We start from the raw sequence: 24949 nt of genomic DNA on the forward strand, positions 1-24949 counted from the left end.
ACAGAATCAGGGACATATATAATAGACTTGTGGTTGCCAAGTGGGAGGAAGGTGGGAGAGAGGTGGATTGGGAATTCGGGATTAGCAGATGCAAACCGGTATATACAGAATGGATAAACAAAAATGTCCTACTGCATAGCACAGTGAACTATATTCAGTATCCTGTGATAACCATAATAGAAAATATATGAAAAACAATGTACAAATATTGAGTCACTTTGCTGTAGAGCAGTAATTAATACAACACAGTAATTCAACTATACTTCAATAAAAAATAAATTAAATAATTAAAAAAAAAAACCCAAAGGTTAATTCCTACCCAACTGCTTCTAGATGTTACATAATTTCTAGTGCTTCTTGAAAGAGAGAAAAGTCCAGATAATAATATGATTAGTTATCTACAGCTTTCCAGGTGGAACAGTGGTAAAGAATCCACCTGCCAATGTAGGAGATTTAAGAGACACTGGTTCTGCCTATGTTCTCCTCTAAGAGTTTTATAGTTTCTGGTCTTGTGTTTATATCTTTAATCCATTTTGAGTTTATTTTTGTGTATGGTGTTAGAAAGTGTTCTAGTTTCATTCTTTGGTGTTAGAAAGTGTTCTAGTTTCATTCTTTTACAAGTGGTTGACCAGTTTTCCCAGCACCACTTGTTAAAGAGATTGTCTTTTCTCCATTGTATATTCTTGCCTCCTTTGTCAAAGATAAGGTGTCCATAAGTGTGGGTTTATCTCTGGGCTTTCTATTTTGTTTCATTAATCTATATTTCTGTCTTTGTGCCAGTACCATACTGTCTTGATGACTGTGGCTTTGTAGTAGAGCCTGAAGTCAGGCAGGTTGATTCCTCCAGTTCCATTCTTCTTTCTCAAGATTGCTTTGGCTATTCGAAGTTTTTTGTATTTCCATTCAAATTGTGAAATTATTTGTTCTAGCTCTGTGAAAAATACCATTGGTAGCTTGATAGGGATTGCATTGAATCTATAGATTACTTTGGGTAGTATACTCCTTTTCACTATATTGATTCTTCCAATCCATGAACAAGGTATATTTCTCCATCTATTTGTGTCCTCTTTGATTTCTTTCATCAGTGTTTTATAGTTTTCTATATATAGGTCTTTAGTTTCTTTAGGTAGATATATTCCTAAGTATTTTATTATTTTCATTGCCATGGTGAATGGAATTGTTTCCTTAATTTCTTAGAACAGTCTTTTGGACTCTGTAGGGGGGGGATGATTTGGGAGAATGGCATTAAAACATGTATAATATCATATAAGGAATGAATCGTCAGTCCAGGTTTGATGCAGGATATAGGAAGCTTGGGGCTGGTGCACTGGGATGACCCAGAGGGATAGTATGGGGAGGGAGGTAGGAGGGGGGTTGAGGATGGGGAACACATGTACACCCATGGCGGATGCATGTTGATGTATGGCAAAACCAATACAATATTGTAAAGTAAAAAAAAAAGAGAGACACTGGTTCAATCCCTGGGTCAGGAAGAGCCACTGGAGCAGGAAATAGCAACTTGTTTCAGTATTCTTGCCTAGAAAATTCCATGGAAAGAGGAGCCTGGTGGGCTACAGCCCATGGGGTCACAGAGTCAGACACCACTGAGAGACTGAGCACACACACACATAACAAATTACTAGCAACTTAAAAGCTTAAATAACATACATATATTATCTCAGTTTCTGTGCTTCAGGAATCTGAATATGGTTGGAGTGGGTCCTTTGTTTCAGGGTCTCTCACAAGCTTGCAATCAAAGTGTCAGTGAGAGATAAGAGTCTCATCTGAATGTTCAGCTGTGGAAGGATCTACTTCAAATCTTATATAGCTGTTGGTAGAATTCAGTTTCCAGACAGTTGACAGACTGAGGACTCAGTTCTTCACTGTTTTTTGGCCAGAGCCCCTTCTCTGTTACTTGCAACATGGGCCTATCCAAAATCGCAGCATTCTTCATCAAAGATACAAACCAAGAAAACAATTAAGAGAGTCTGCAAGAAGGATAACAGTGAAACCTTTTGTAACTTAATGATAGATGTGACATTTTATCACCTTTATCATGGTTAGAAGCAAGTCCCTACATCCAGTCAGTACTCTGTGGCTGCTGCTGCTGCTGCTGCTGCTGCTGCTAAGTCATTTCAGTCATATCCAACTCTGTGCAACCCCATACATGGCAGCCCACCAGGCTCCTCCGTCCCTGGGATTCTCTAGGCAAGAACACTGGAGTGGGTTGCCATTTCCTTCTCCAATGCATGAAAGTGAAAACTGAAAGTGAAGTTCCTCAGTCGTGTCCAACTTCTTCGACCCCATGGACTGCAGCCTATGTGGCTATTACCCAAGGACATGAATTCCAGGAGATGAGAATGATCAAGGCCCATCTTAGATTCTGCCTGTCACAATAATGTATAGATAATTGTACAGAAATTGCTTCTATGTATGTGGGGAAATTACCTGGGCCAAATATGTAAGAAAATACACTTTCAACACCCTATCCATGTACTCCAACTTTTAAAATATTTAATTCATTGATTAATCTCATATGTTTTGTGCCTGACAGATTCCTAATAAAACTGGCATAAAATTTGCATATACGCCAAGAGTATTCAAATCATGAATAAATACTCTCTTAATATATAACCCAAGGCAACAAGAAATAGCTATGCTGAAAATTTTCTAAACTGACAGCCAAACCACTTCAAATTGCTGCACTGTTCAAGGTGATTTCAAATAGAAATCACAGGTCTGAGCATCTGAACCCTGGCAATCTTCACCTTCAATAAACTCTCAATGGAACATAAATATAAATGCTTAACAGATCAGCTATTACATGCTCTTTCTTAATTCCCACATCCAGGATTGAAAATCTAGGTAACATTAAAAAAATGAGTTACCTTATAAACTTTAGTGGCCTCTACTGAAAAGTAATACAAAGTATCACAATGATAATCACAGTTTAGTAGTTTATCTTTTAAGTAGAAAGATAATTTTTAAAAATAACTTTCCTTAGAATTAACTTTTGCCCGTGGCCATACTTCCAAAATCTTCTCCCTTACTTTGGAATCATGCCAGCTAAAGGACACCATTTACATGATACCTTTGGAAACATCACTGTTATTTGAAGCTTATCCCCAAACCACCTTTATTTAGGAGACTAAGTCTTAGGTATCACTCAATCTACATGTTCCTTTTCTGAGTAGATGGGACCCATGTTCATTCCATGAGTCTCTCCCTAACCCAACCAGACCTGACACAAGCTGGACCAACCAGACTCTCCTTCTTTCCAAGGAACCTAAAAACGGGATAGAGAAACACTGCCCAGCAGACTCACAGCACAGAAGTTCTGAGTACATGCTTAGGGCTAGGGAAGAAAGTCATGTTGAGACCATACACATCAGGATGGTTAATTTTATGGGTCAGCCTAATTGGGCCATGGGGTGAACAGATATTTGGTCAAACATTATTCTGGGTATGTCTGTGAAGTATTTCTAGATGAGATGAAAATTTGAAATAGCAGACTGAGTTAAGGAGACTGCCCTCCCCAGTGTAGGTGGGCCTATTCCAATCAGTTGAAGGTATACATAGAACAAAAAATGAATCTTCCTGCAATCAAGGAAGAACTTTTCTTGCCTGACCGCTTTAGCTGGGACCTTGGTATCTTCCCATCTTTGGACTCAAACTGAAACATTTACTCTAATTGAATCTCCAGGCTGCCTGTTTCTGAACTAGCACTTATACCACAGGCTTTCCTGGTTCTCAGGCCTTCGTACTTGGACTAGAACTAAACCGTCAGCCCTTCTGGGTACTCAGCTTGCCAACTGAAGATTTTGGTACATCTCTGCCTACCTAATAGCAAAATTCCTTATAATAAATTGTGTGTGTGTGTGTGTGTGTGTGTGCTTAGTTGCTCAGTCGTGTCCAACTGTTTGTGACCCCATGGACTGTAGCCTGCCAGGCTCCTTCATCCATGGGGATTCTCCACGCAAGAATACTGGAGTGGGTTGCCATCCCCTCCTCCAGGAGACCATCCCAACCTAGGGATCAAACCCAGGTCCCCCATACTGCAGGTGGATTCTTTACCATCTGAGGCACCAGGAAAGCCCATGAATACTGGGTGGGTATCCTATCCCTTCTCCAGGAGATCTTCCTGACCCAGGTATTGAACCATGTTGTCCTGCATTGTAAGCATATTCTTTTTACCAGCTGAGCTACCAAGGAAGACTGTAGTTCTACTTTTGGTTCTATTTTTCTGGAGAACCCTGACTAATACAGACACCAAAAAAATAATACAGGACAGCAATCTTCAGGAGAAGAATGAAGTAATATTCAAAAAGAAGTCACAGAGATAAAAGATCACATTGCCCAGGGAGAAGGAGTGGAGAAGTAGCTTGTTCTTATAGCCTTCAGAAGATCTGATAGTTCATCTTCTTCTGAAGTGAAGGTAAGTGACAGTTGCTCAGTCGTATCCGACTCCCTGCAACCCCATGGACTGTACCCACCAGGCCTGTCTGTCCATGGGATTCTCCACACAAGAACACTGGAGTGGGTTGCCATTTCATCTTCTTCTGGGGTGCCATGAAACACCCTTGGTTCTTTACAATAAATCCCTTTTTACATGAGCTAGCACAGTGGATTTCAGCTACCTGAAACCAATAAGAGTCTTCAGTAAGATACTTGGTGAATAACTGCACTTGCCAGAAATCCCTGGTCTCCAGCTTGGCCCCTATAACCTGACTCATCCCAATAGAACATAGTAGGATGGTTAAGACCCAAGGCACGGGGTTCAAACAGTACCTAATTCAATTCCCACATTGGCCACATACTAGCCATGTGATGGCTGCTAGATTACCTCTTCAAACCTTAGTTTTCTTAAATCTTAATGACACATAGCGTTGTTACAAGGATTAAAAAGAAACTGAACTCCAGGGCCATCATGTTAGGGCTTCTGGATTGTTCTCCAGTTGTATTGGCCCAGCAGCTCTGCTCAGCGCAGCAGCTACCCCAGAGTAAGGGTTCAGGAAAATTAGCCATTATTGTATCTTTCTTTTTTATATCACCTTGCCTACCTGATTGCCACCAAAACTACTATCTTAATCAAGTAAGGAGGGGCACTTTTAACACAAATTAACATAAGCACTTGCAAAATTTACTTGATAGTGGTTTTCTGTTTCATCTCACTGTTCTTTTCAAAATAAATATATACCAGATATTACACTACTCATAGTAGAAATTATGATAGATATGTCTTTCAGGAAACTGTACTCAATTGCCAAGGATCTAGTCTGTTAGGGCAAACTCTGTACCAAAAAAAGCAGAACATCCTATACAAGTACTTAGGGCTGTGAAGTCAGTGAGGCAGGGGCTACAATACCCATACATTCTTGGTCAACTTTCTTAATCGTTCTAAGCCTCTCTTTTCTCATGTTTTCAATGGGGATACTCCATAGAGCTGGGAAGGATTAAAGTCAAATACGTAAAGCTAAGCATAGTTATACAAAATGCTAAATAATTGATAGCTCACTTATTTTCAGTCCTGTAACAACTAGAAACTAATATATTCTACATAATAATATACTAATAATCACTCAATAGCCCCAAGAAAGAACTTTGAAAAAATAACTTAAAATGGGGCTAATCCTGTCAAGTAGGTTGAACTACTTTACCTTAAAGCAGTTGAGTAAGATGCTGAGTCTAAACACAATAAGACTTCCCCCTAAATGTATAGTGACACTGCCTTCATTCCAGTTTATCCAGGATAGTCAGGCATAATTATCAATAGGGCTCCGTTTCACTTTTGAAAGTGTTCTGGTTTGGATAATAAATTATATGATCACTCTATCTAGAGTAAAATCTTTAGATGGAAGACAAGTTTAAAAGCTATTATCTCATCTCAGTTCAGTTCAGTTCAGTCCCTCAGTCGTGTCCGACTCTTTGTGACTCCATGAATTGCAGCACACCAGGCCTCCCTGTCCATCACCAACTGTCAGAGTTCACCCAAACTCATGTCCATTGAGTCGGTGATGCCATCCAGCCATCTCATCCTCTGTTGTCCCCTTCTCCTCCTGCCCCCAATCCTTCCCAGCATCAGTGTCTTTACCAATGAGTCAACTCTTCATATGAGGTGGACAAAGTATTGGAGTTTCAGCCTCAGCATCAGTCCTTCCAATGAACACCCAGGACTGGTCTTCTTTAGGATGGACTGGTTGGATCTCCTTGCAATCCAAGGGACTCTCAAGGGTCTTCTCCAGCACCACAGTTCAAAAGCATCAATTCTTTGGCACTCAGATTTCTTCACAGTCCAACTCTCACATCCATACATGACCACTGGAAAAACCATAGCCTTGACTAGATGGACCTTTGTGGGCAAAGTAATATCTCTGCTTTTGAATATGCTATCTAGGTTGGTTATAACTTTCCTTACAAGGAGTAAGCATCTTTTAATTTCATGGCTGCAATCACCATCTCAAGGTTTGGTTATTGTGTTTTAATTTTTTTCTCTCTAGCTTTGAGGCAAACTGTGAAAACAGAATTTAGGGTTCTCAGCCACACAACAAGTAGCTTTTCAAACTGCCTAGACTTAAAAAAGGACAAATCCATGAATGAATTGGTATCGGGGTGAGGCCATCCCATTCAGCAACAAGTGCTGTGGATTATGGAGATTCGTGTGCTGTGCTGTGCTTAGTCAGGTCCAACTCTTTGTGACCCCATAGACTGTAGCCCACCAGGCTCCACTGTCCATGGGGATTCTCCAGGCAAGAATACTGGAGTGGGCTGCCATGCCCACCTCCAGGGGATCTTCCCAACTCAGGGATCAAACGCAGGTCTCCCGCACTGCAGGCGGATTCTTCACTGCCTGAGCCACCAGGGAAGCCCAATAATACTGGAGTAGGTAGTCTATCCCTTCTCCAGGGGATCTTCCTGACCCAGGAATCGAACTGGAGTCTCCTGCATTGCAGGCAGATTCTTTACCAGCTGGGCTACCAGGGAAGCCCCGTGGAGATCCTTACTGCCCTTATAATAAGGGAAGAACACTCCTTTACATGTCTCTGGAAGTTGACAGTGTGAAATATATTCTCATATTTAACATCAAATTTAAGTCTCAGGAGCAAACATCTTTTCTCTTCCACAATTTCATGTGTGCCTGAGATTTCCACACAAGTGGGTAACCACTTGGGAAACCCATACGTGCAGCTCACAAGTTGTCTGATGCTCACTTCTCCCTACCCATAATCCTCAGTTCCTGCCTTCCTCAATTCTTGACTTGTGCTTTCCATCCACTCCCAAGGACTTGATAATGAGGTTTTTGACCTTCTTCTCCCATTCTGAACCCTGCCCTTCACCTCCATCCCACTCTTGGGCCATGATGCCCAGGTTTGCTTATCATCTGCATGAAACCAAAGCCAAAGATGAGAGGTGTTCTGGACACATTCCTACTCAAAGACATGTTGCCAGGTCTGCCCTTAACCTAGACCCAGCCCATTTGGAAAGGGGCATAAGACATCACCCTCATTTTACAGATGAGGAAACTGAGGCAAGGAGGTCTAGTGACTTGCCCAACATCACACACCAGCAAAACATGAACGAGAGACAGATGTGGGTCTTCTGATCGTGCCCATGCTCTTTCTCTTATATTTATACTCACGCTCAATCGATAAGTCCTGCCTGAATCTTTTGCAACCAATTGCAGTCCTCCAGGCTCCTCTGTCCATGGAATTTCCAGGCAAGAATATTGGAGAGGGTTGCTATTTCCTTCTCCATCTCTTATACTAAAGCTTGTCAAATTTCAATGAGCGTAACTTACAAGGACCAAAACGAAAATGCTGGATTCCTTGTCCAAAGAGCAGGAAAATAGCATTTTCCTTTCTTCTCCCATCTTTTGACTTACCATGATATTTTTTATTTGCCATTTAACACTGTGCTGATTTCATACAGGGATACCGACAGAGAAACAGGCCTTCAAAGGTGCCCAAAGCATCACTCATGATTGAGCACATGGGGCATTCGTATCTGACCTTGACATCACCATACCAATGTTCAAGGTCCCTGCCGAGGGCACAGGGCAGTAGTGGATGCTGAGTGGGGCAAGGGAGCCAGTGGCCATCCTGGCAAGCTGTGGAACTACAGATGTTTGAACTAAGACTTCAAGCCTGCTTCCCTCACAAGTTTCAGTGTCCCACCAGATTTCACTCACAAAATATAATTTCAAAGATAAAATTAGCAAGAATGTCAAGTCAGTCACCACAGAGCATTATACCCCAAGCATGGGGCACCCCTTTTGAGACAGGGCTTTGTGCAGTCACCTTTTAGCCAAGGGGATATGGGAATCTTATTGATGATCTGGGGATCTTATTAAAACGCAAGATCCAACTCAGTAGATCTGGGGGAGTCTCGACACTGGGCATTTCTAACCACCTCCCAGAAGATGCTAATGCTGTTGGCCTCATAGTATCCTTGACTAACAAGATCCTCTTCCACAAGTCTCATTTTTTAACTTGTTTATTATATCAGGTCCAATTACAGAAATTCTATTTCTTTCATTATCCAAATAATGCAGCCATGAAAATAGGTATTAAATATAAGTCACCATCCATTGTATCCTTAAAACATGACACGTCAGAAGGAGCAAATCTATTAATGTATTTATGATATCCTCTGGCCTGGGTTTAAAGACTTCATGCTTGTACATATACTGATGTCACTCAGGTACCCATCATGTAAAGGCTGCCTAATGTCTCTTGGGTAGACAATGCCCCCACTGCTCAGAAGGACCGGTTGTTGAAAATTGTCAAGTACAATTTTCTAAAACAGGAGCAGGGGCCCAGAGCCTCAGCTCATGGATAGAAATGACCACTGAACAGTTTTGAGTTTATAAAGGTATACCTACTATTTCAGGAATAGCAGTAATCTTAGATTCTAATGGATAAAATAGGCAAGATTTCTCAGCACTCTTGTAACAGGAGCTCTCAGACTGCGGAGTCCTATTCAATGTCAATCCATGCAGCACATGAAAAATGAGATCTCTAGAAAAATGAGCCTCAGTCTCTTCATCCCTAAAATGGGACCAGTTATACTTACCTTACCCTATGGGATGATGCCTTTGATCAAATCATACAAAATGGTCACTATCAAAGGTTATGAACTACAAAGTACTGTACAAATCCAAAGTTGTTGCAGTTTAGGGACTTCCTTGGTAGTCCAGTGGTTAAGACTCCATGCTCCCAATGCAAGGGGCTCAGGTTTGATCCCTGGTCAGGGAACTAGATCTCACATGCCACAATGAAAGATCTCTCATGTAGCAACAAAAATCCTGCACACTGCCACTAAAACCCAGTGTAGTCAGATAAATTAAAAAAGAAAAAAAAAGTGGTTGCTATTTAACAGCTTTAGAAAATGCTGTGGGTAACTAACACATGTAACATTTCAACTTCATGTCCCATAGCATTTGAGGTATATGTAGAGGGCAGGGGTGTTAAATGGAATATTCTTTTAAAGGTAGAATGTTATGAGACTGACAAACCACTTTTATAACTGGAATAAATCGTGTCTGCCATTCAGTAATACTTGGAAATCCATCATCAATTTGACTTATATCCAGCATCAATAAATCACACAAAGTGAACCCTGTGCAGCCCAAAGAGTAAACAAAACTAAACACTGTGTTTCACCTGCCTTTTTGGCAAGACAAAATGAAAATTCTGGTTACTTCAACTGAAATAAAGCCTTTGGTCTCTGACTGGTTTGGTTATTTTTGGAATCTTTTATGGAATATTAACTTTAATTGCTCTAATTCTGCAGGAAGCCACACTGGAAGTGCAAGGAAATATAACTGATTAAAAAGCAGACATGAGGGGGAAAAATGTAACCACATATTTTGCCCCAACTTTCTTAAGCTAATATATCAACTATAACTCTTCAAAAATGCGGGATCCCCAGTTGCTATTCTTGCCCCAATTCTAACATGACTACATTTTAACACGCTTCACCCATTGATGTTAGCAGATTTTTTTATTGTCTGTTATTTTACCAGGGATCAACATAAGTGAAGCAATGATATAGGGAAGTAGCTTTTTAAATCAGTGGCAGACTTTAAAATTTCTGATACAGCAGTGAGAGAAAAATATGAAGCTTGTTGATCTACTAAGAAATTAAGCCCTAACCTAAGCTCCAGATCATAACCAATTGAATTAGTAAACCATGGACAATAAAAATAAAACTTGATGTAGTATTTAAAATACACTAGTTTTTAGACCTCCCAGGCTCACACAACGTATTTTCTTAGACGAGGTCTTTATAAGAGTCACCAACCTTAAGTGACACAAAAGAAGTTTTAAGTTCCAATTAGTTTGGTGTCCTTTGTTGATATTATTTTGCTTTTTCTGACCAACAATAATGAATAACCCACAAGCACTAATGAATAACTAACTCCCTTTGTCTCCAAGGACAGCAGAGCCCAACAAGAAATGTCAGAGGCCCTGAAGTAAAATAAAAAACCTTTACAATGAAAATCTTTCCAATTATATAGTCCTAGGGCTACTGCAAACTGTCGTTAAGTATTTAAATAGCTGTGTCAAACACACTTATAGTGAGGATCATAAAACCAATTTCCCAGATGCTTTGAAAAATGCATTTCTCCAGTCTAATTACAGTCTGTAACTGTGAGAAGAAAGCAGCGAGAAGCACCACTATTGGCACACCGTTACTGGGATTCTCTCCTCACCAATTATAGGAGGGTCAGAAAGCTGCCAGCTGCAGAATGTCCTCCACATTCAGTGACAAAGATCAGTATAAAAATTCTTATTTCAACACATTAAAATGTACATGTTTAATTACAGTAAGCAATCATTTTAAAAACAAATTTCATATCTTAGAAATACAAAGCTAAAGGTAAATTTTTCTTAGTTGTAGTACAGATAAAATAGAAATATACCCATGTTCCTAAAAATATACCCATGAACCAGCGTTCTTACTGACAGCTTTGCAGTGAGGAAGTGTGAGGAAGAACTCTGTGATGTTATATTTTAACTGGAACTCATTACCTTGTTCTGGTGTTATTTCCTCACTCTGTCCATAGAAAGGACCTAGAAGCAATGATATCCCAGAGCCAGTAAGAATACCCTTTCATCCAGTTTCCCAAATGGTTGATTCCAGGTCTGGGGCAGGGAAGTACAAGTGAGGCTAGAATATTTTGTGTCTCAAAGTAAGGAAGAACTTAATGGGAACATGTCAAAAGGACATAAGAACTGACCCGAAGGGGCTTCCATCGGTCAAATCTGAGACAGTTTGACCATCAGAAAAAATAGTGATGGAAATGAGTTATAGCACAGTGAATTTTTTAAAAGAATAAATGAATCTGCAATGACACTAAAAGAGAAGGGAGAGAAGTTCTCCTTTCCAGAAGAAGACCAGCTAATAAACATAGAAGGAATGATAAAATTAGAAAGTAACCTTTATGCAATCAGCAACATAATAACTGATTGAGACAAAGATCATCAATAAATCCTATGAAAGGTTATTAAAGATATTCACATATGATTATTTGTTAATTTTGAAAAGTGTCCTTTACAATGTAGCGATCTAGTGACACCACCTTAGACAGACAACCAAAAGCAGCATTACAGATACTAGGACAAATGACCATTTAGTGCCTTCTGGCATAACACAATAGGTGGTGCACAAATCACCGATGTAGCATTCTTGCCAAAAATGTTTAACCTGAACCCAGTTATGACAAAATGACCAGACTGATCAGGTTGTGAGACAAGACAGCTGCCCTGAACTTTTAAAAATATTAACACATTTTTGTCATGAAAACCACACAAAAAGTCAGGGAGATTAGGTCATTCCAAATTAAAGGACACCAAAGAAATATGACAACCAAATTTAACCCAAACGCAGTGGATGATCTTTTATTAGATCCTAGATTTTTTTTTTAATGGCTACAAATAACACTGGATTATAAGGGGGAGGGAGTAATACCTTATATTATAAATCATGATTAAGTAAAATAAAATACATAATGAATTTGAATATGAACTATATTTTAAGATATAACTGTTTATAAGTAATACTGTTGTATCAAAGCTAAATTTCTTGGTTATGATGAATGTATTTTAGGTATATAGCATGAAAGATACCTGCTTAGGAATTTAGGAGTAAAGGGTCACAAGGTCTGCAACTTACTTCCAAGTATTTCAGCTTACTTTAGAGATAAAGATGGAAAATGCCAAAAAGTAAAATACAATAGAAGGTAATACAAAATGAAAAAAAAAAATCCAACTTTTAAAGAAAGATATTTAGGAATGAATAATACGTTTTATTTAAGAGATTAGTTACCTACGAATGGAAGTAGTTGAATGCAGTTTCTGGAAAAGCCAATGAAAAGAGGTAGATTGCAAGGGAGTAGAACCTTTTGTCTTTTCTAACAAAGACAGTTATGATCATGGGCCTGTCTTCCTCGAGCTTGTAACCATTAACAGCAGTCACCCACCCTTAACTGCTCTTTCTGTGGGAAAAATGAACTCCTATGACACAGGTTCCCAGATGCTCTCAGTTCATGGAATTCTTAGTGTCTCAGCAAATTTTTCATGGTGCCCCTAGGCCAAAAGGAACATCTAATAGTTCTGTTTATTAAGTAGTTAGGTGTCAATAACTTAATAGTATTTATGTACTAATAACTTATTATCTGTTTGAAAAAATAACAAATTTTTAAAATCATTTTTATTTCATTTTTAAATAACCACAATTATTAATGGGATGTGCATTTCAATCATGCCTTCTGCTGCTGCTGCTGCTGCTGCTGCTAAGTCGCTTCAGTCGTGTCTGACTCTATGCGACCCCATAGATGGCAGCCCACCAGGCTCCCCCATCCCTGGGATTCTCCAGGCAAGAACACTGGAGTGGGTTGCCATTTCCTTCTCCAATGCATGAAAGTGAAAAGTGAAAGTAAAAGTGAAGTCGCGTCCTCAAATCTTGGAATCAGATTGAACATCACCACCTTCACCTCCTATTTCACACTGATTTTCATTGAGCACTTGCTTTTGTTATTGTGGTAAAATATATGTAACATAAAATTTCCCATTTTAACCATTTTTAAGTGTACAGTTTAGTGGCTTTAACTATATTCACACTGTTGTACAACCATCACCAAGACCTATCTCCAGAACTTCCCAAACTGAAACCATGATCAACTTCCCAAACTGAAACCCTGTACCCATTAGTTAATAACTCCTCATTCTCTCCTTCCCTGGTCCACAGTAACCACCATTCTACTTTCTGTCTCTATGAATTTAATTATTGTAGGAACCTCATATGAGAAGAATCATACAATATTTGTCCTTCTCTGTCGGGCATATTTCATTAGCATAATGTCTTAAAGGTTTATCCATATTATAGCATATGTCATATTTCCTTCCATTTGAAGACTGAATAATATTCCATTGTATAAATACGACTATATCTGCTGCAGTCCATAGGGTCCCAAAGAGTCGGACATGACTGAGCGACTAAACTGAACTGATAGATATGACGCATTTTGTTTACCCATTCATTTACACTGATGGACACCTGAGTTACTTCTACCTTTGGCTATTGTGAAAAATGTTGCTCTGAACATAGATGTACAAACTACTTGCTTTTCTTAGTCACAACTACCAATTATGTAGTTTCTCAATTTACGATATCACCAAAAAGAACATACCGTAATCTAATGCTGAAACTGAACCGCCTCAAACTAGTGGTTTGCCTGCAGGGATGTCACATATCCCATGTCTCCTTCAAAATTTAAAATGTCTCATAGCTCTCTCTGAGTCTCCTGTGGTACCCCAGAGCACCTGGCACACCATTCGGGAACCACACTCTACAATGTTAAATCCATGGCTATTTGAGTTTTCATAGGAACAGAACTCAATCCTTAAGTAACATAAACATTAAAATCAAATTTATATTTCTCCTGAGGCTCCAACTGGAAATTTTTGAGTCTTCAATTCAGATGTTTGTCTGTATGACAATCCCTAAGTAACTTATTCTATTGGCAATATATAGAAAGATAAATAGATATACCTCCTATTGGTTCTGTGTCTCTGAAAAACTCTAATACACCCACAGAGTCACAAGTTCTTTGGCACTTATCCTTCTGGATCATGACATTGTCAACAGTGCACGGGAAAGCAGTGGCAAAGTCAGGGGGAGATGTCAGTCTCAAGCTTATCACATCAACCCCGAGGTTAAATCCTTCCACAGATTGCCAGTACCCTCGAGATAGATCCAAACTCCTTAGTATGTCACTCATGACCCTTCACCTGGTTGCTGCTTATTCTTTTCCAGCCTCATCTCTTACCCAGGTCTCCACACCTCCCCTCAATGTGAAACCAGACAGAAGTCCACGAAATGGACTATGGTCTCTCCCCTCCAGGTTTTGAGCATGCTTTTCTCTCTACCCAGAGCAAATTCCAGATAGTCCCTGTCCCTTCACAGGCATGTGGATGTGCGCGCACACACACACACACACACACACAAACACACACAGAGGACATACTCTCCTGTGATTGTAAAGTTAGCCCCTCATTCTTTAGGCATCTGTCCAGATACCCTACTCTTCTCCCAGATTCACCTTTCAAGCTCAGTCTGGGAACCCCTTCAAATGTTGCCCTATCTCCCTCAACCACGCTTTATTTTAAATGTTCATTTATTTTTCAATTCTCAACTCCCTAAGGGCCAGAACTATGTTTTATTGCCTATCACATCCCTAAAATTCATTTAAGAAGCTCTTCTTTATTTCTCCTTGCTATTCTCTGGAATTCTGCTTTCAGTTGTGTATCTTCCCCTTTCTCCCTTGCCTTTCACTTGTCTTCTTTCTAATTTATTTTTAAAGCCTCCTCAGACAACCACTTTGCTTTCTTGTATTTCTTTTTCTCTGGGATGGTTTTGGTCACTGCCTCCTGTACAATGTTATGAACCTCCATCCATAGCGGTTTTCCCTACTTTCTTCACTTTAAGTCTGGATTTTGCAATAATGAGTTCATGATCTAAGCCACAGTCATCTCTAAAGGAAATCAACCCTAAATATTCATTGGAAGGACTTATGCTGAAGCTGAAGCTACAATACTTTGACCACCAGGTGCAAAAAGCCAACTGATTAGAAAAGACCCTGATGCTGGAAAAGATTGAAGGCAAAAGAAGAATAGGGCGGCAGAGGATGAGATGGTTACATAGCACCACCGACTCAATGGACATGAATTTGAGCAAACCCTGGGGAGAGAGGAGGACAGAGGAGCCTGGCATGCTGCAGTCCGTGGGCTCTCAAAGAGCTGGACACAACTTAGCAACTGAACAGCAACAAATCCCCCAAACAGTAGCTCACCCATAACATATGCTTAATAAATATTTGTAGAACAAATGACTGGATGATGTTCAAACAGTTCCAGATCACCATTCTCAGTTATTGGCTTAGTTTAGAAACTATCAACCAAGATTTGAAAGGGACACAAGAAGCCACTCCTGGTAACATCCAGACCACTAGTGGTATCCAACCTGTAAGGTGAGGGAGAATAAAAATTCAGTTGTCCTCAACTCCTTACCCATGTCCCTGCATGCCCCAATCATGCAGATCTAGAAAAGACACCGCAAGCTTGGAAGTTAAGCAAGGAGCCAGAAAATCAAAAAGAGGAGAATCAGGAAGCAGTGCTAATTTCTACATGAGTTCCACGATGAACTGGCCCTGAGAGTTTGTTATTCCTTAAGTACCTGAAACATTTTTTTTTATCAACTATGACTATAATTATAAACGCATCTAGTCACTATCAAAGTAATATTCTCAAACTCCTTATTGCCTGACAAGGCTTAAGTTACTTATTTTTTTCTAGACTTTAATTCCTTTGTCAGTTATTCAACAATAGCATACATCTCAGGAGTGTTGTGAGGAATAACTGAGACTATGTATTGGAACGCACTTAACACAATGCCTAACACATGCTAAGTTATTATATAATAAGCACAAGTTTTTAATATTATCACCACTATTTCCTGCAAGTCAGGATTTCAAACACAAATATATATAAAAGCAAGCTACAGTTCACTAGTCAAGCACGAGCTGAAAGACTGTACTGGGCCTCAGCCCCTGTAAATACAAACACACGAGCTTGACATTAAGAAGCTCAGCTTGCCATGCCATGAACATAGCAACCCAACAATGGCAGAGCTAGTCTTGATGCAGCCCCCAGGGAAAGTTTTCCTGTACTTACACTAGATATCGGTTAGCTCTGAGAAATAAAACAACTCAAAACAAACCTAGACCAAAATAAATAAGTAAAAAAGAAAAGAAAAAAAGTTCCACATATGTTCAGGTTTTTTTAATCTATCCATTTATATCAACTTTTCCATACTCAGAAATACACAGACACTAAAACAAACAACTTTGGGGTTACCTGCCTGATATAAACCATTATTCATCATAATTGGCTAAGTTATGAGCTAACTAGGTGAATAGCCACTTACAAGGCTGCTAGTAATTTTATTTGGTGGTATAAACACTTGGAGGGGGAAATGGAAATCCACTCCAGTATTCTTACTTGGAAAATCCCATGGACAGAGGAGCCTGGCAGGCTACAGTCCATAGGGTTGGGAAGAGGAAGACATGACTGAGAATGCACATGCATAAACACTGAGTATAGGCATTTAAAAATACATGGTAAAAATATCTAGAGGAAAATATAATCATGCTCTGCTATATAACAAAGCTATGCTTTGCATAATATACATGCTCCTTTTTCTAGCCCCGATACACATATCATTAGCAATATAACCTCGTTAACTCAACATCAGTTTCTAGACAGAGCAAGTCATTCAAATAATTTGTTATTCTCTGACAATTACTCTTAATTCAAAATCTATGGTTAAAAAATAAAAGCTATTGGAGTATTACTCAGCCATTAAAAAGAATACATTTGAATCAGTTCTAATGAGGTGGATGAAACTGGAACCTATTATACAGAGTGAAGTAAGCCAGAAAGAAAAACACCAATACAGTATACTAACGCATATATATGGAATTTATAAAGATGGTAACAATAACCCTGTGTACGAGACAGCAAAAGAGACACCGATGTATAGATCAGTCTTATGGACTCTGTGGGAGAGGAAGAGGGTGGGGAGAATTGGGAGAATAGCATTGAAACATGTATAATATCATGTATGAAACGAGTCGCCAGTCCAGGTTCAATGCATGGTACTGGATGCTTGGGGCTGGTGCACTGGGACGACCCAGAGGGAGGGTAGGGGAGGGAGGAGGGAGGAGGGTTCAGGATGGGGAATGTGGGTATACCTGTGGCGGATTCATTTCGATATTTGGCAAAACTAATACAATATTGTAAAGTTTAAAAATAAAATAAAATTAAAAAAAAATAAAAAAATAAAAGCTATGGTAATTCAAAATCTACTGAATTGGAAGCATTCTCTCTGCACTCATCTCTCTCAAATTGGCAAGTTTTTCGAGTTCTCCACAAGTACAGACATACATCTGTTCAATATACTCTTCTAGCTGCTTTCTCTATTGTCACTAGCTATGTTATAAAGATTATAGGTTTTGCTCTTAGAATATTTTATCATTTTATGTACCTGTTCCTCATTTTATTGGGTATTAAAATTTCTCCACTTTAAATCCTTTTCCTTCCAAACATCACCTTTCTTCTAGCATCCAACTAACATAATGACAGCTGCAGTCACCCATCTCCTCCATGGCCTGCAGAATCTAGCTCCTGGTAAGACAAGATGGAGCTCTGTGCATCCAGAGGGCAGGGTCTTGCTAAACATGCTCTTGTTTTCCTCTATGACACTTATGCTACCTCCCTGTTTTCAATCTTTCCATCTCATCTTCAACTGTTTCACAGTCCATGAAACAATACACTTACCACTGTGGTGCCCTCGTCCTCACACAAATGTACACATCCACATCCTTTCCTAGGAAGCTACATATCATTATGAGACTTTGACCCTGACACTGAATCATGTATTTTTCCATAGGATTTGCTTGCAGAGAAGAGACAAGGAAAAGAAAAACAACAGTGTCCACTTTTAAAAGATCCCAGAAAGACAATCCTACCTTTCCCAGAATTTGGAGGAAAGGGGCTTCCAAACTGCTGCTGCTTTGGCTTTAATGTGTGTGGCCCTGACACGCCTCCAGCCTGGGTGACCTGGAAACGTGGCTTCCCACTGGTGAGCACTTGCCTCCGGGGGCTCAAGGCAGGCAGATGGATGGGGCTCTCATTCACGTTGCTCTGAGGAGCCATCCCTCCTCCTGAGGGCATCTTGAGATGGAGGCTGTTAGCAAGGCTTCCAATGGCAGAGCTTGTTGTGCTGCCACAGGATGAGGGGCCAGGAGTCCCCGAATGGGCTTGAATGGGAGGGATGTGTTGGCCACTGACCATCCCAGGCCCCTGTGGGGTTCCTGATGTCCGCTGGAGATTCATGCTGCATGACCTTCCATTCATTCTGAAAAAACCTGTAGCCAGGTTGGTCAAATATCCAATGACACTAATGATTCCTTTCAGGCAAAGTCCAATAAGTTATCCATGGTGTGGTTTATTAGCCTGTTTAAAAAAATAAATGCAGGCATTTTTAAAAGTAAAAAGGAAAATAAGTTACAATGAGTTTTCAACCTGTGTAGCATTCATATCAGGAAGCACTCAGCAAAACAGTCTTTCATGTAGAACATGGTTATCGAATACATGGTTCACTGGCGGGCACTCTCCCCTCCTGCATTCATGGTAGACATGGATTATGGATCACTGCATTGTTTTGTTTTGTTTGCCACTGAACCGTTCTCAATACAGTGCTCTTGGCAACTATAACCAATCTACTGGTGCCAGCTCGCAAAATGGAACTTACTTTGCTCCACTGCTATGGTGCATCCTGGGAAACCCAAATGCATCACCTTCATGAGCTGTAAGACTGCTGCCCAAAGGTTCCAGTAAACAAACAGAAAGATGATACAAACTCTAAATGCGATTGTGAGGACATTAACAAAGCAATTTTCTCATGGTTCCTAGATTAACAAAAGATTTTTTGAAATAGGCATGGGGATTTCATAAAGGCTTCATATATCTAAATATTTACAGCAGCATTAGAGTCTTAGTTCTATATTGATCCTGAGTTGATGGGGATGAAAATATAATCAACATCACAATACTCTCACCTTTCAGTAAGATCCTAGAAAAGGATAAGGCTGTGTGAAATGCTCTACAGAGAACATAAGGACAAAACAACCCTTCTCAAGGTGAGTATGTTCGCCATGTACCACGCACGGTAAACTGATAGGAGTTCCACAAAGCTGCCATCTGCCATCCTACCACCCTCTTTCTCAAGTGGCAGAGGGAGAACCAAAAGCAGTGACGTGGCCACAGGACAGCATCATCCATCTGTGTGTCAGTACTCCCTGGTTACAAATCATTCAGAAAGGCTTTTTCCTCTCTTGATCTATAGTTCCCCAAAATGTATGTCATGCCATGACTAAGGACTAAGTGCCACTACTCCCAATAAATGACAGACTCAGTCACAATTTGAATTCTTTTAAGTAAACATGACAGTCATGGAAAGAAGCCAACGTTGGACAATACAGACTGGGTGCAAAGTAGTAACGGCCAGATATCCTCAACTGGACGAGTCCTCCTTTTTTCTATGATCCAATGTCTTAGATGAATATTTCCAACTCAACTCCCAAAAGAATGTTCCATAAATCACTGAGCACAGGATATCAACCATGGTAAACTTTTTGTGAGGGGGTTTTCTTTTTTCTTTATCATTTTAGAAAATCAGAAATACAGGTATCCCTTGCTTTTCAAAAGTTCACTTTATGCCACATCACTTTCAGAAGATTTATCTTAGTAACTGTTTTCACTAACCAAAAGAAATTTGAGGAGGGATTTTCACTCTTAAGAAAAAAAAGTGTACAAAAAACCTCGAATAGCCAAAGCTATCTTGAGAAAGACGAATGGAACTGGAGGAATCAACCTGCCTGACTTCAGGCTCTATTACAAAGCCACAGTTATCAAGACAGTATGGTACTGGCACAAAGACAGAAATATTGATCAATGGAACAAAATAGAAAGCCCAGAGATAAATCCACGCACATATGGACACCTTATCTTTGACAAAGGAGGCAAGAATATACAATGGATTAAAGACAACCTCTTTAACAAGTGGTGCTGGGAAAACTGGTCAACCACTTGTAAAAGAATGAAACTAGACCACTTTCTAACACCTTACACAAAAATAAACTCAAAATGGATTAAAGATCTCAACGTAAGACCAGAAACTATAAAACTCCTAGAGGAGAACATAGGCAAAACACTCTCTGACATACATCACAGCAGGATCCTCTATGACCCACCTCCCAGAATATTGGAAATAAAAGCAAAAATAAACAAATGGGACCTAATTAAACTTAAAAGCTTCTGCACAACAAAGGAAACTATTAGCAAGGTGAAAAGGCAGCCTTCAGAATGGGAGAAAATAATAGCAAATGAAGCAACTGACAAACAACTCATCTCAAAAATATACAAGCAACTCCTACAGCTCAACTCCAGAAAAATAAATGACCCAATCAAAAAATGGGCCAAAGAACTAAATAGACATTTCTCCAAAGAAGACATACAGATGGCTAACAAACACATGAAAAGATGCTCAACATCACTCATTATCAGAGAAATGCAAATCAAAACCACTATGAGGTACCATTTCACGCCAGTCAGAATGGCTGCAGTCCATAAGTCTACAAGCAATAAATGCTGGAGAGGGTGTGGAGAGAAGGGAACTCTCTTGCACGTTGGTGGGAATGCAAACTAGTACAGCCACTATGGAGAACAGTGTGGAGATTCCTTAAAAAACTGGAAACAGAACTGCCTTATGATCCAGCAATCCCACTGCTGGGCATACACACTGAGGAAACCAGAAGGGAAAGAGACACGTGTACCCCAATGTTCATCACAGCACTGTTTATAATAGCCAGGACATGGAAGCAACCTAGATGTCCATCAGCAGATGAATGGATAAGAAAGCTGTGGTACATATACACAATGGAGTATTACTCAGCCATTAAAAAGAATACATTTGAATCAGTTCTAATGAGATGGATGAAACTGGAACCTATTATACAGAGTGAAGTAAGCCAGAAAGAAAAACACGAATACAGTATACTAACGCATATATATGGAATTTAGAAAGATGGTAACAATAACCCTGTGTACGAGACAGCAAAAGAGACACTGATGTATAGATCAGTCTTATGGACTCTGTGGGAGAGGGAGAGGGTGGGGAGATTTGGGAAAATAACATTGAAACATGTATAATATCATGTATGAAACGAGTCGCCAGTCCAGGTTCGATGCACGGTACTGGATGCTTGGGGCTGGTGCACTGGGACGACCCAGAGGGAGGGGAGGGGAGGGAGGAGGGTGGAGGGTTCAGGATGGGGAACGCGGGTATACCTGTGGTGGATTCATTTCGATATTTGGCAAAACTAATACAATATTGTAAAGTTTAAAAATAAAATAAAATTTAAAAAAAAAAAAGAAAAGAAACCTAAAAAAAAAAAAAAAAGAAAAAAAAAGTGAAAAACAAAAACATCATTCAGCATTTGTTCTGCAGGGGGCTATTACAGAGGCAGTCCTCATCCCAAGCAGTGAGATTGGTAGCATCAAGCTCCTTTCCCTAGGAACAATACTCAGCATCTCAACTTCAAGCCTCCATAGCATCAAACTGTGTCTGTGAGCATCTGTACTTTATCTCAGTTTATTTTGTACATCCCTTAGCAACATGTATCCTAAGTAATTGCTCCTTAACTTTATGCCATTTCAGCTGACCTATGACCACTTTACTTTCAGATAGTGGAGGAAATCTGTAGTATTTAATTTTCAAGCCAAGCATTCACTGTGCCTTCTGCAAAGTTGACTGTATATGTCCATGTATTGAGGAACTTCTAAGATCACCAACAATATAAGTCTAGAATGCTTTCTTTAACTTTATCAAGTCTCCATTCTACTAATAATTCTATCAGTCTACCACATTTAATACTTAAATGCCATCTAGTCCTCAGAAACAATCCTAGGTCTCATTCCTATCTTTCCCTCCACTACAGTAGCCAAGAAGGGACAAATAAATGCAATGCAGATTATTCAAACCTGCATCATTTAAGCTTATTTATGAAACAATAAGAAATAACCCTGTATCAGACTGGTTGTAAGATTTTTTTTTTTTTTAAATGCTGGAAAAATCCCAATGCCTTTTCTGCTGCACCCATTTAGAAGAACTCAAGTGTATTACCAGCTGGTCTGCTGATTCATTGGTTGATTGTGGGCAAGAGTCATTTAATGTCTCTGTGCTTTGCCAGATGATATTGGCCATCTATTCTCCACTCATTGATAAAATAGTGTTTTCTGAAGCACTTTGAACCCTACACAAGAAAGCACTTATTCAGCACCAATCAAAAAAAAGGCAAAATAAATATATTGTATTGGCAATTTGTTGAAAATAAAGAATTATACAACATGACTGGAAATATGAGTCACTAAGACCATGGTCCAGGTGACAAGTGTCTGCAGATTTGCAGACTGTGCCCATTTCCAGGTTTTTAAAAATAAAGGAGTTAGTTCTGGCAGTAAGATCATATACAAGCAGGAATTCTCATCAAAAATGTGGATAAAAACATGTAAGTACTAGACCATTAAGAAGGTGAGTTTGTAAGAGGAAAAATAATTAAAGCACGAAGAACTTAGTTATAAGAATTCAAACTTGCTTGAATATTTATCTTATTTTTATTTTTTATAAATCACACTCCTGTTTTAAATAGCTTTAGGGTGAAAGTAAAAACAACAACAAAAAATGTACTTAAATTTTATTACTAAAAAAGCAACAGCCAGAAAGTAAAGTGATTAATACCATAAAGAAAAACCAATAGGTCAATGTTGTGTGAGCTGAGAAAAACCAGCCTCAAGACAAAAATAAAATAAACTGTATGAAAAATATGCCAAATAATCCAGTTCTCACATTAATTATACAAGCAGATTTTTCAAACATTAGATACCAGAATTTAAAAATCAATTTGTTTATTCACATTATATAGTATTCTATGTGCTTTTTGGCTAGGTCATATGATCATGTGTAATTTTGAGCCTACTTGGTAACAAAAAAGGAATAAACAACTAACTTGTAAGAAAAACCCATCCTCACTGAGTCAGAGTAAACAGCATTCCCAACGAGAATTTAGGAGACCTGAGTTTTACTTGTGGCAAACCATTTATAACTTCTCTGGACAGTTTTTCCTCCACAAAAGATGAAGAATTTGGTGATAATCACTTGAAATTTTGTTCTTTCCAATAATTAAGAAAAGGAAGATTATAGAAAGTACTCATTAACTATGATGAAGGATAAATGTGTAGTTTTCTAAAACATATCTGTTTCTGGCGGTGCTGGGTGTTGGTTATTGCTCGAGCTTTCTCTAGTTGTGGTGAGTGGGGGCTTCTCATTGTGGTGGCTTCTCTGTTTGCAGAGCAGGGGCTCCAGGTCGCATGGGCTTCAGCAGTTGCAGTTCTCAGGCTCTAGACCACGGGCCCAGTAGTTGTTGCCCACAGGCTTAGTTACCCTGAGGCATGTGGGATCTACCCGGACCAGGGATCAAACCCATGTCCACTGCATTGGCAGGCAGATTCTATACCCTGAGTTACCAGGGAAGCCCAAATATGTAGATTTTGTGTCTGCGGCACTTAAATCAAAGGGATTGGGTGGATATGAAAGCAACAAAGAACAGCAATCTCTACCAACTCCATCAAAACAAGAACTGATAGGAGGCTTCCACATCAGCAATGTGCTGAAAGAAAACATTCACCCTGAAAAATGAACATCCAAGTTAAAATGTCCTATACTTGGCCAGAAAGTAAAATCACAACTAATCACTATCAAAACCTGACTGGTAGGATTCCACTGGAAGAGCATTTTTCTCTTTAAAAACTTACGTTCTCCAGTATTACTTTCTCTTCTGTCCTCCATTCAATGACTAATCCAGGCATCATCAGAAAAAAAAAAAAAGTAGAAAGAAAAAGCAAGGAATATCCAGAAGGATAAATTTGGTGTACTTTGGATATGACATATTAACACATGTAAATTTTTAATACTCCATTGGTTAAAACAATGAAAATGTTTACTCATTCTGCTATGAGTCAATATAAGTTAATAAATCTTTCCTTTCGACCACATTAAAACTCTTAAAACACACTGTTGTAAGTCAGGTCAGAGAGGAAATTACTTAACTCCTCAGGAAACCAAGGCACAAAATCATTTAATGATAATTTCAATAGATTTCTAGAAAAGCTATGACTTTAATCAAAATACAAGATCATACTTCTACCTTCTACCCAACGCTCGAGGCACTGTGCCTTGTAGGTTAAAAGATTTTAAAAAGCAATGTTAACTCATATCTTCAAGAGAATTCCAAAAATATTAGTTCCATAATGTCTATTTACATCCAAAAGCCCTTTCTTACTTAATATTATTAATAGACTCATCTAGAGTCATAATTCATCTGATGAGCCAGTTAATTATTAATTTTCATACATCATTTCATTTCCTTAGGCTACATTTAGCCTTTGTTACATTTTCCATTTCTTTTATGCCACAAGCATTTCTTACCCTGCACAGAAAACCTGATAATGAGACACAAAACACTGGTCAGCAAACAAATCGCCCCTGAGCTGACTTCTTATATATACATATAAACCATCTAAAATAGAGTTTTTATTGATTCCTTTTATTTTTCCCCTTCGGGTTAATGATTGTATAATTTCATTAACGTTGCCTTTTCAACATTGCTGCCTTGATCACTAATAGGTCTGTGCTATTCCCATGGGTTTCTCTAGTTACAGCTTTGTAGCCAGAAGAATATAGAAATGAAAAGCCTACTGATAGGTAATAT

The 24949-nt window shown here is 39.2% G+C and overlaps 1 protein-coding gene across 4 annotated transcripts in view; it reads right to left on the reverse strand.

Annotated features, from left to right (window-relative positions):
* The window catches only part of GLIS3 (GLIS family zinc finger 3), a 499055-nt gene that overhangs the window by 464259 nt on the left and 9847 nt on the right, over window positions 1-24949 (reverse strand). For 2 of the 4 annotated variants that reach the window (XM_005896757.2, XM_070375835.1), the window contains exon 2: window positions 18089-18575. The exons of the other annotated variants lie outside the window; for them this stretch is intronic. In XM_005896757.2, the coding sequence (XP_005896819.1) occupies window positions 18089-18476 (388 nt within the window). In that variant the 5' untranslated portion in view covers window positions 18477-18575. The remainder of the gene's footprint in view (window positions 1-18088; window positions 18576-24949) is intronic. 4 annotated transcript variants of the gene reach the window in all.

The sequence above is a fragment of the Bos mutus genome, chromosome 8 (genome assembly GCF_027580195.1).
Source record: "Bos mutus isolate GX-2022 chromosome 8, NWIPB_WYAK_1.1, whole genome shotgun sequence".
Taxonomy (NCBI): domain Eukaryota; kingdom Metazoa; phylum Chordata; class Mammalia; order Artiodactyla; family Bovidae; genus Bos; species Bos mutus.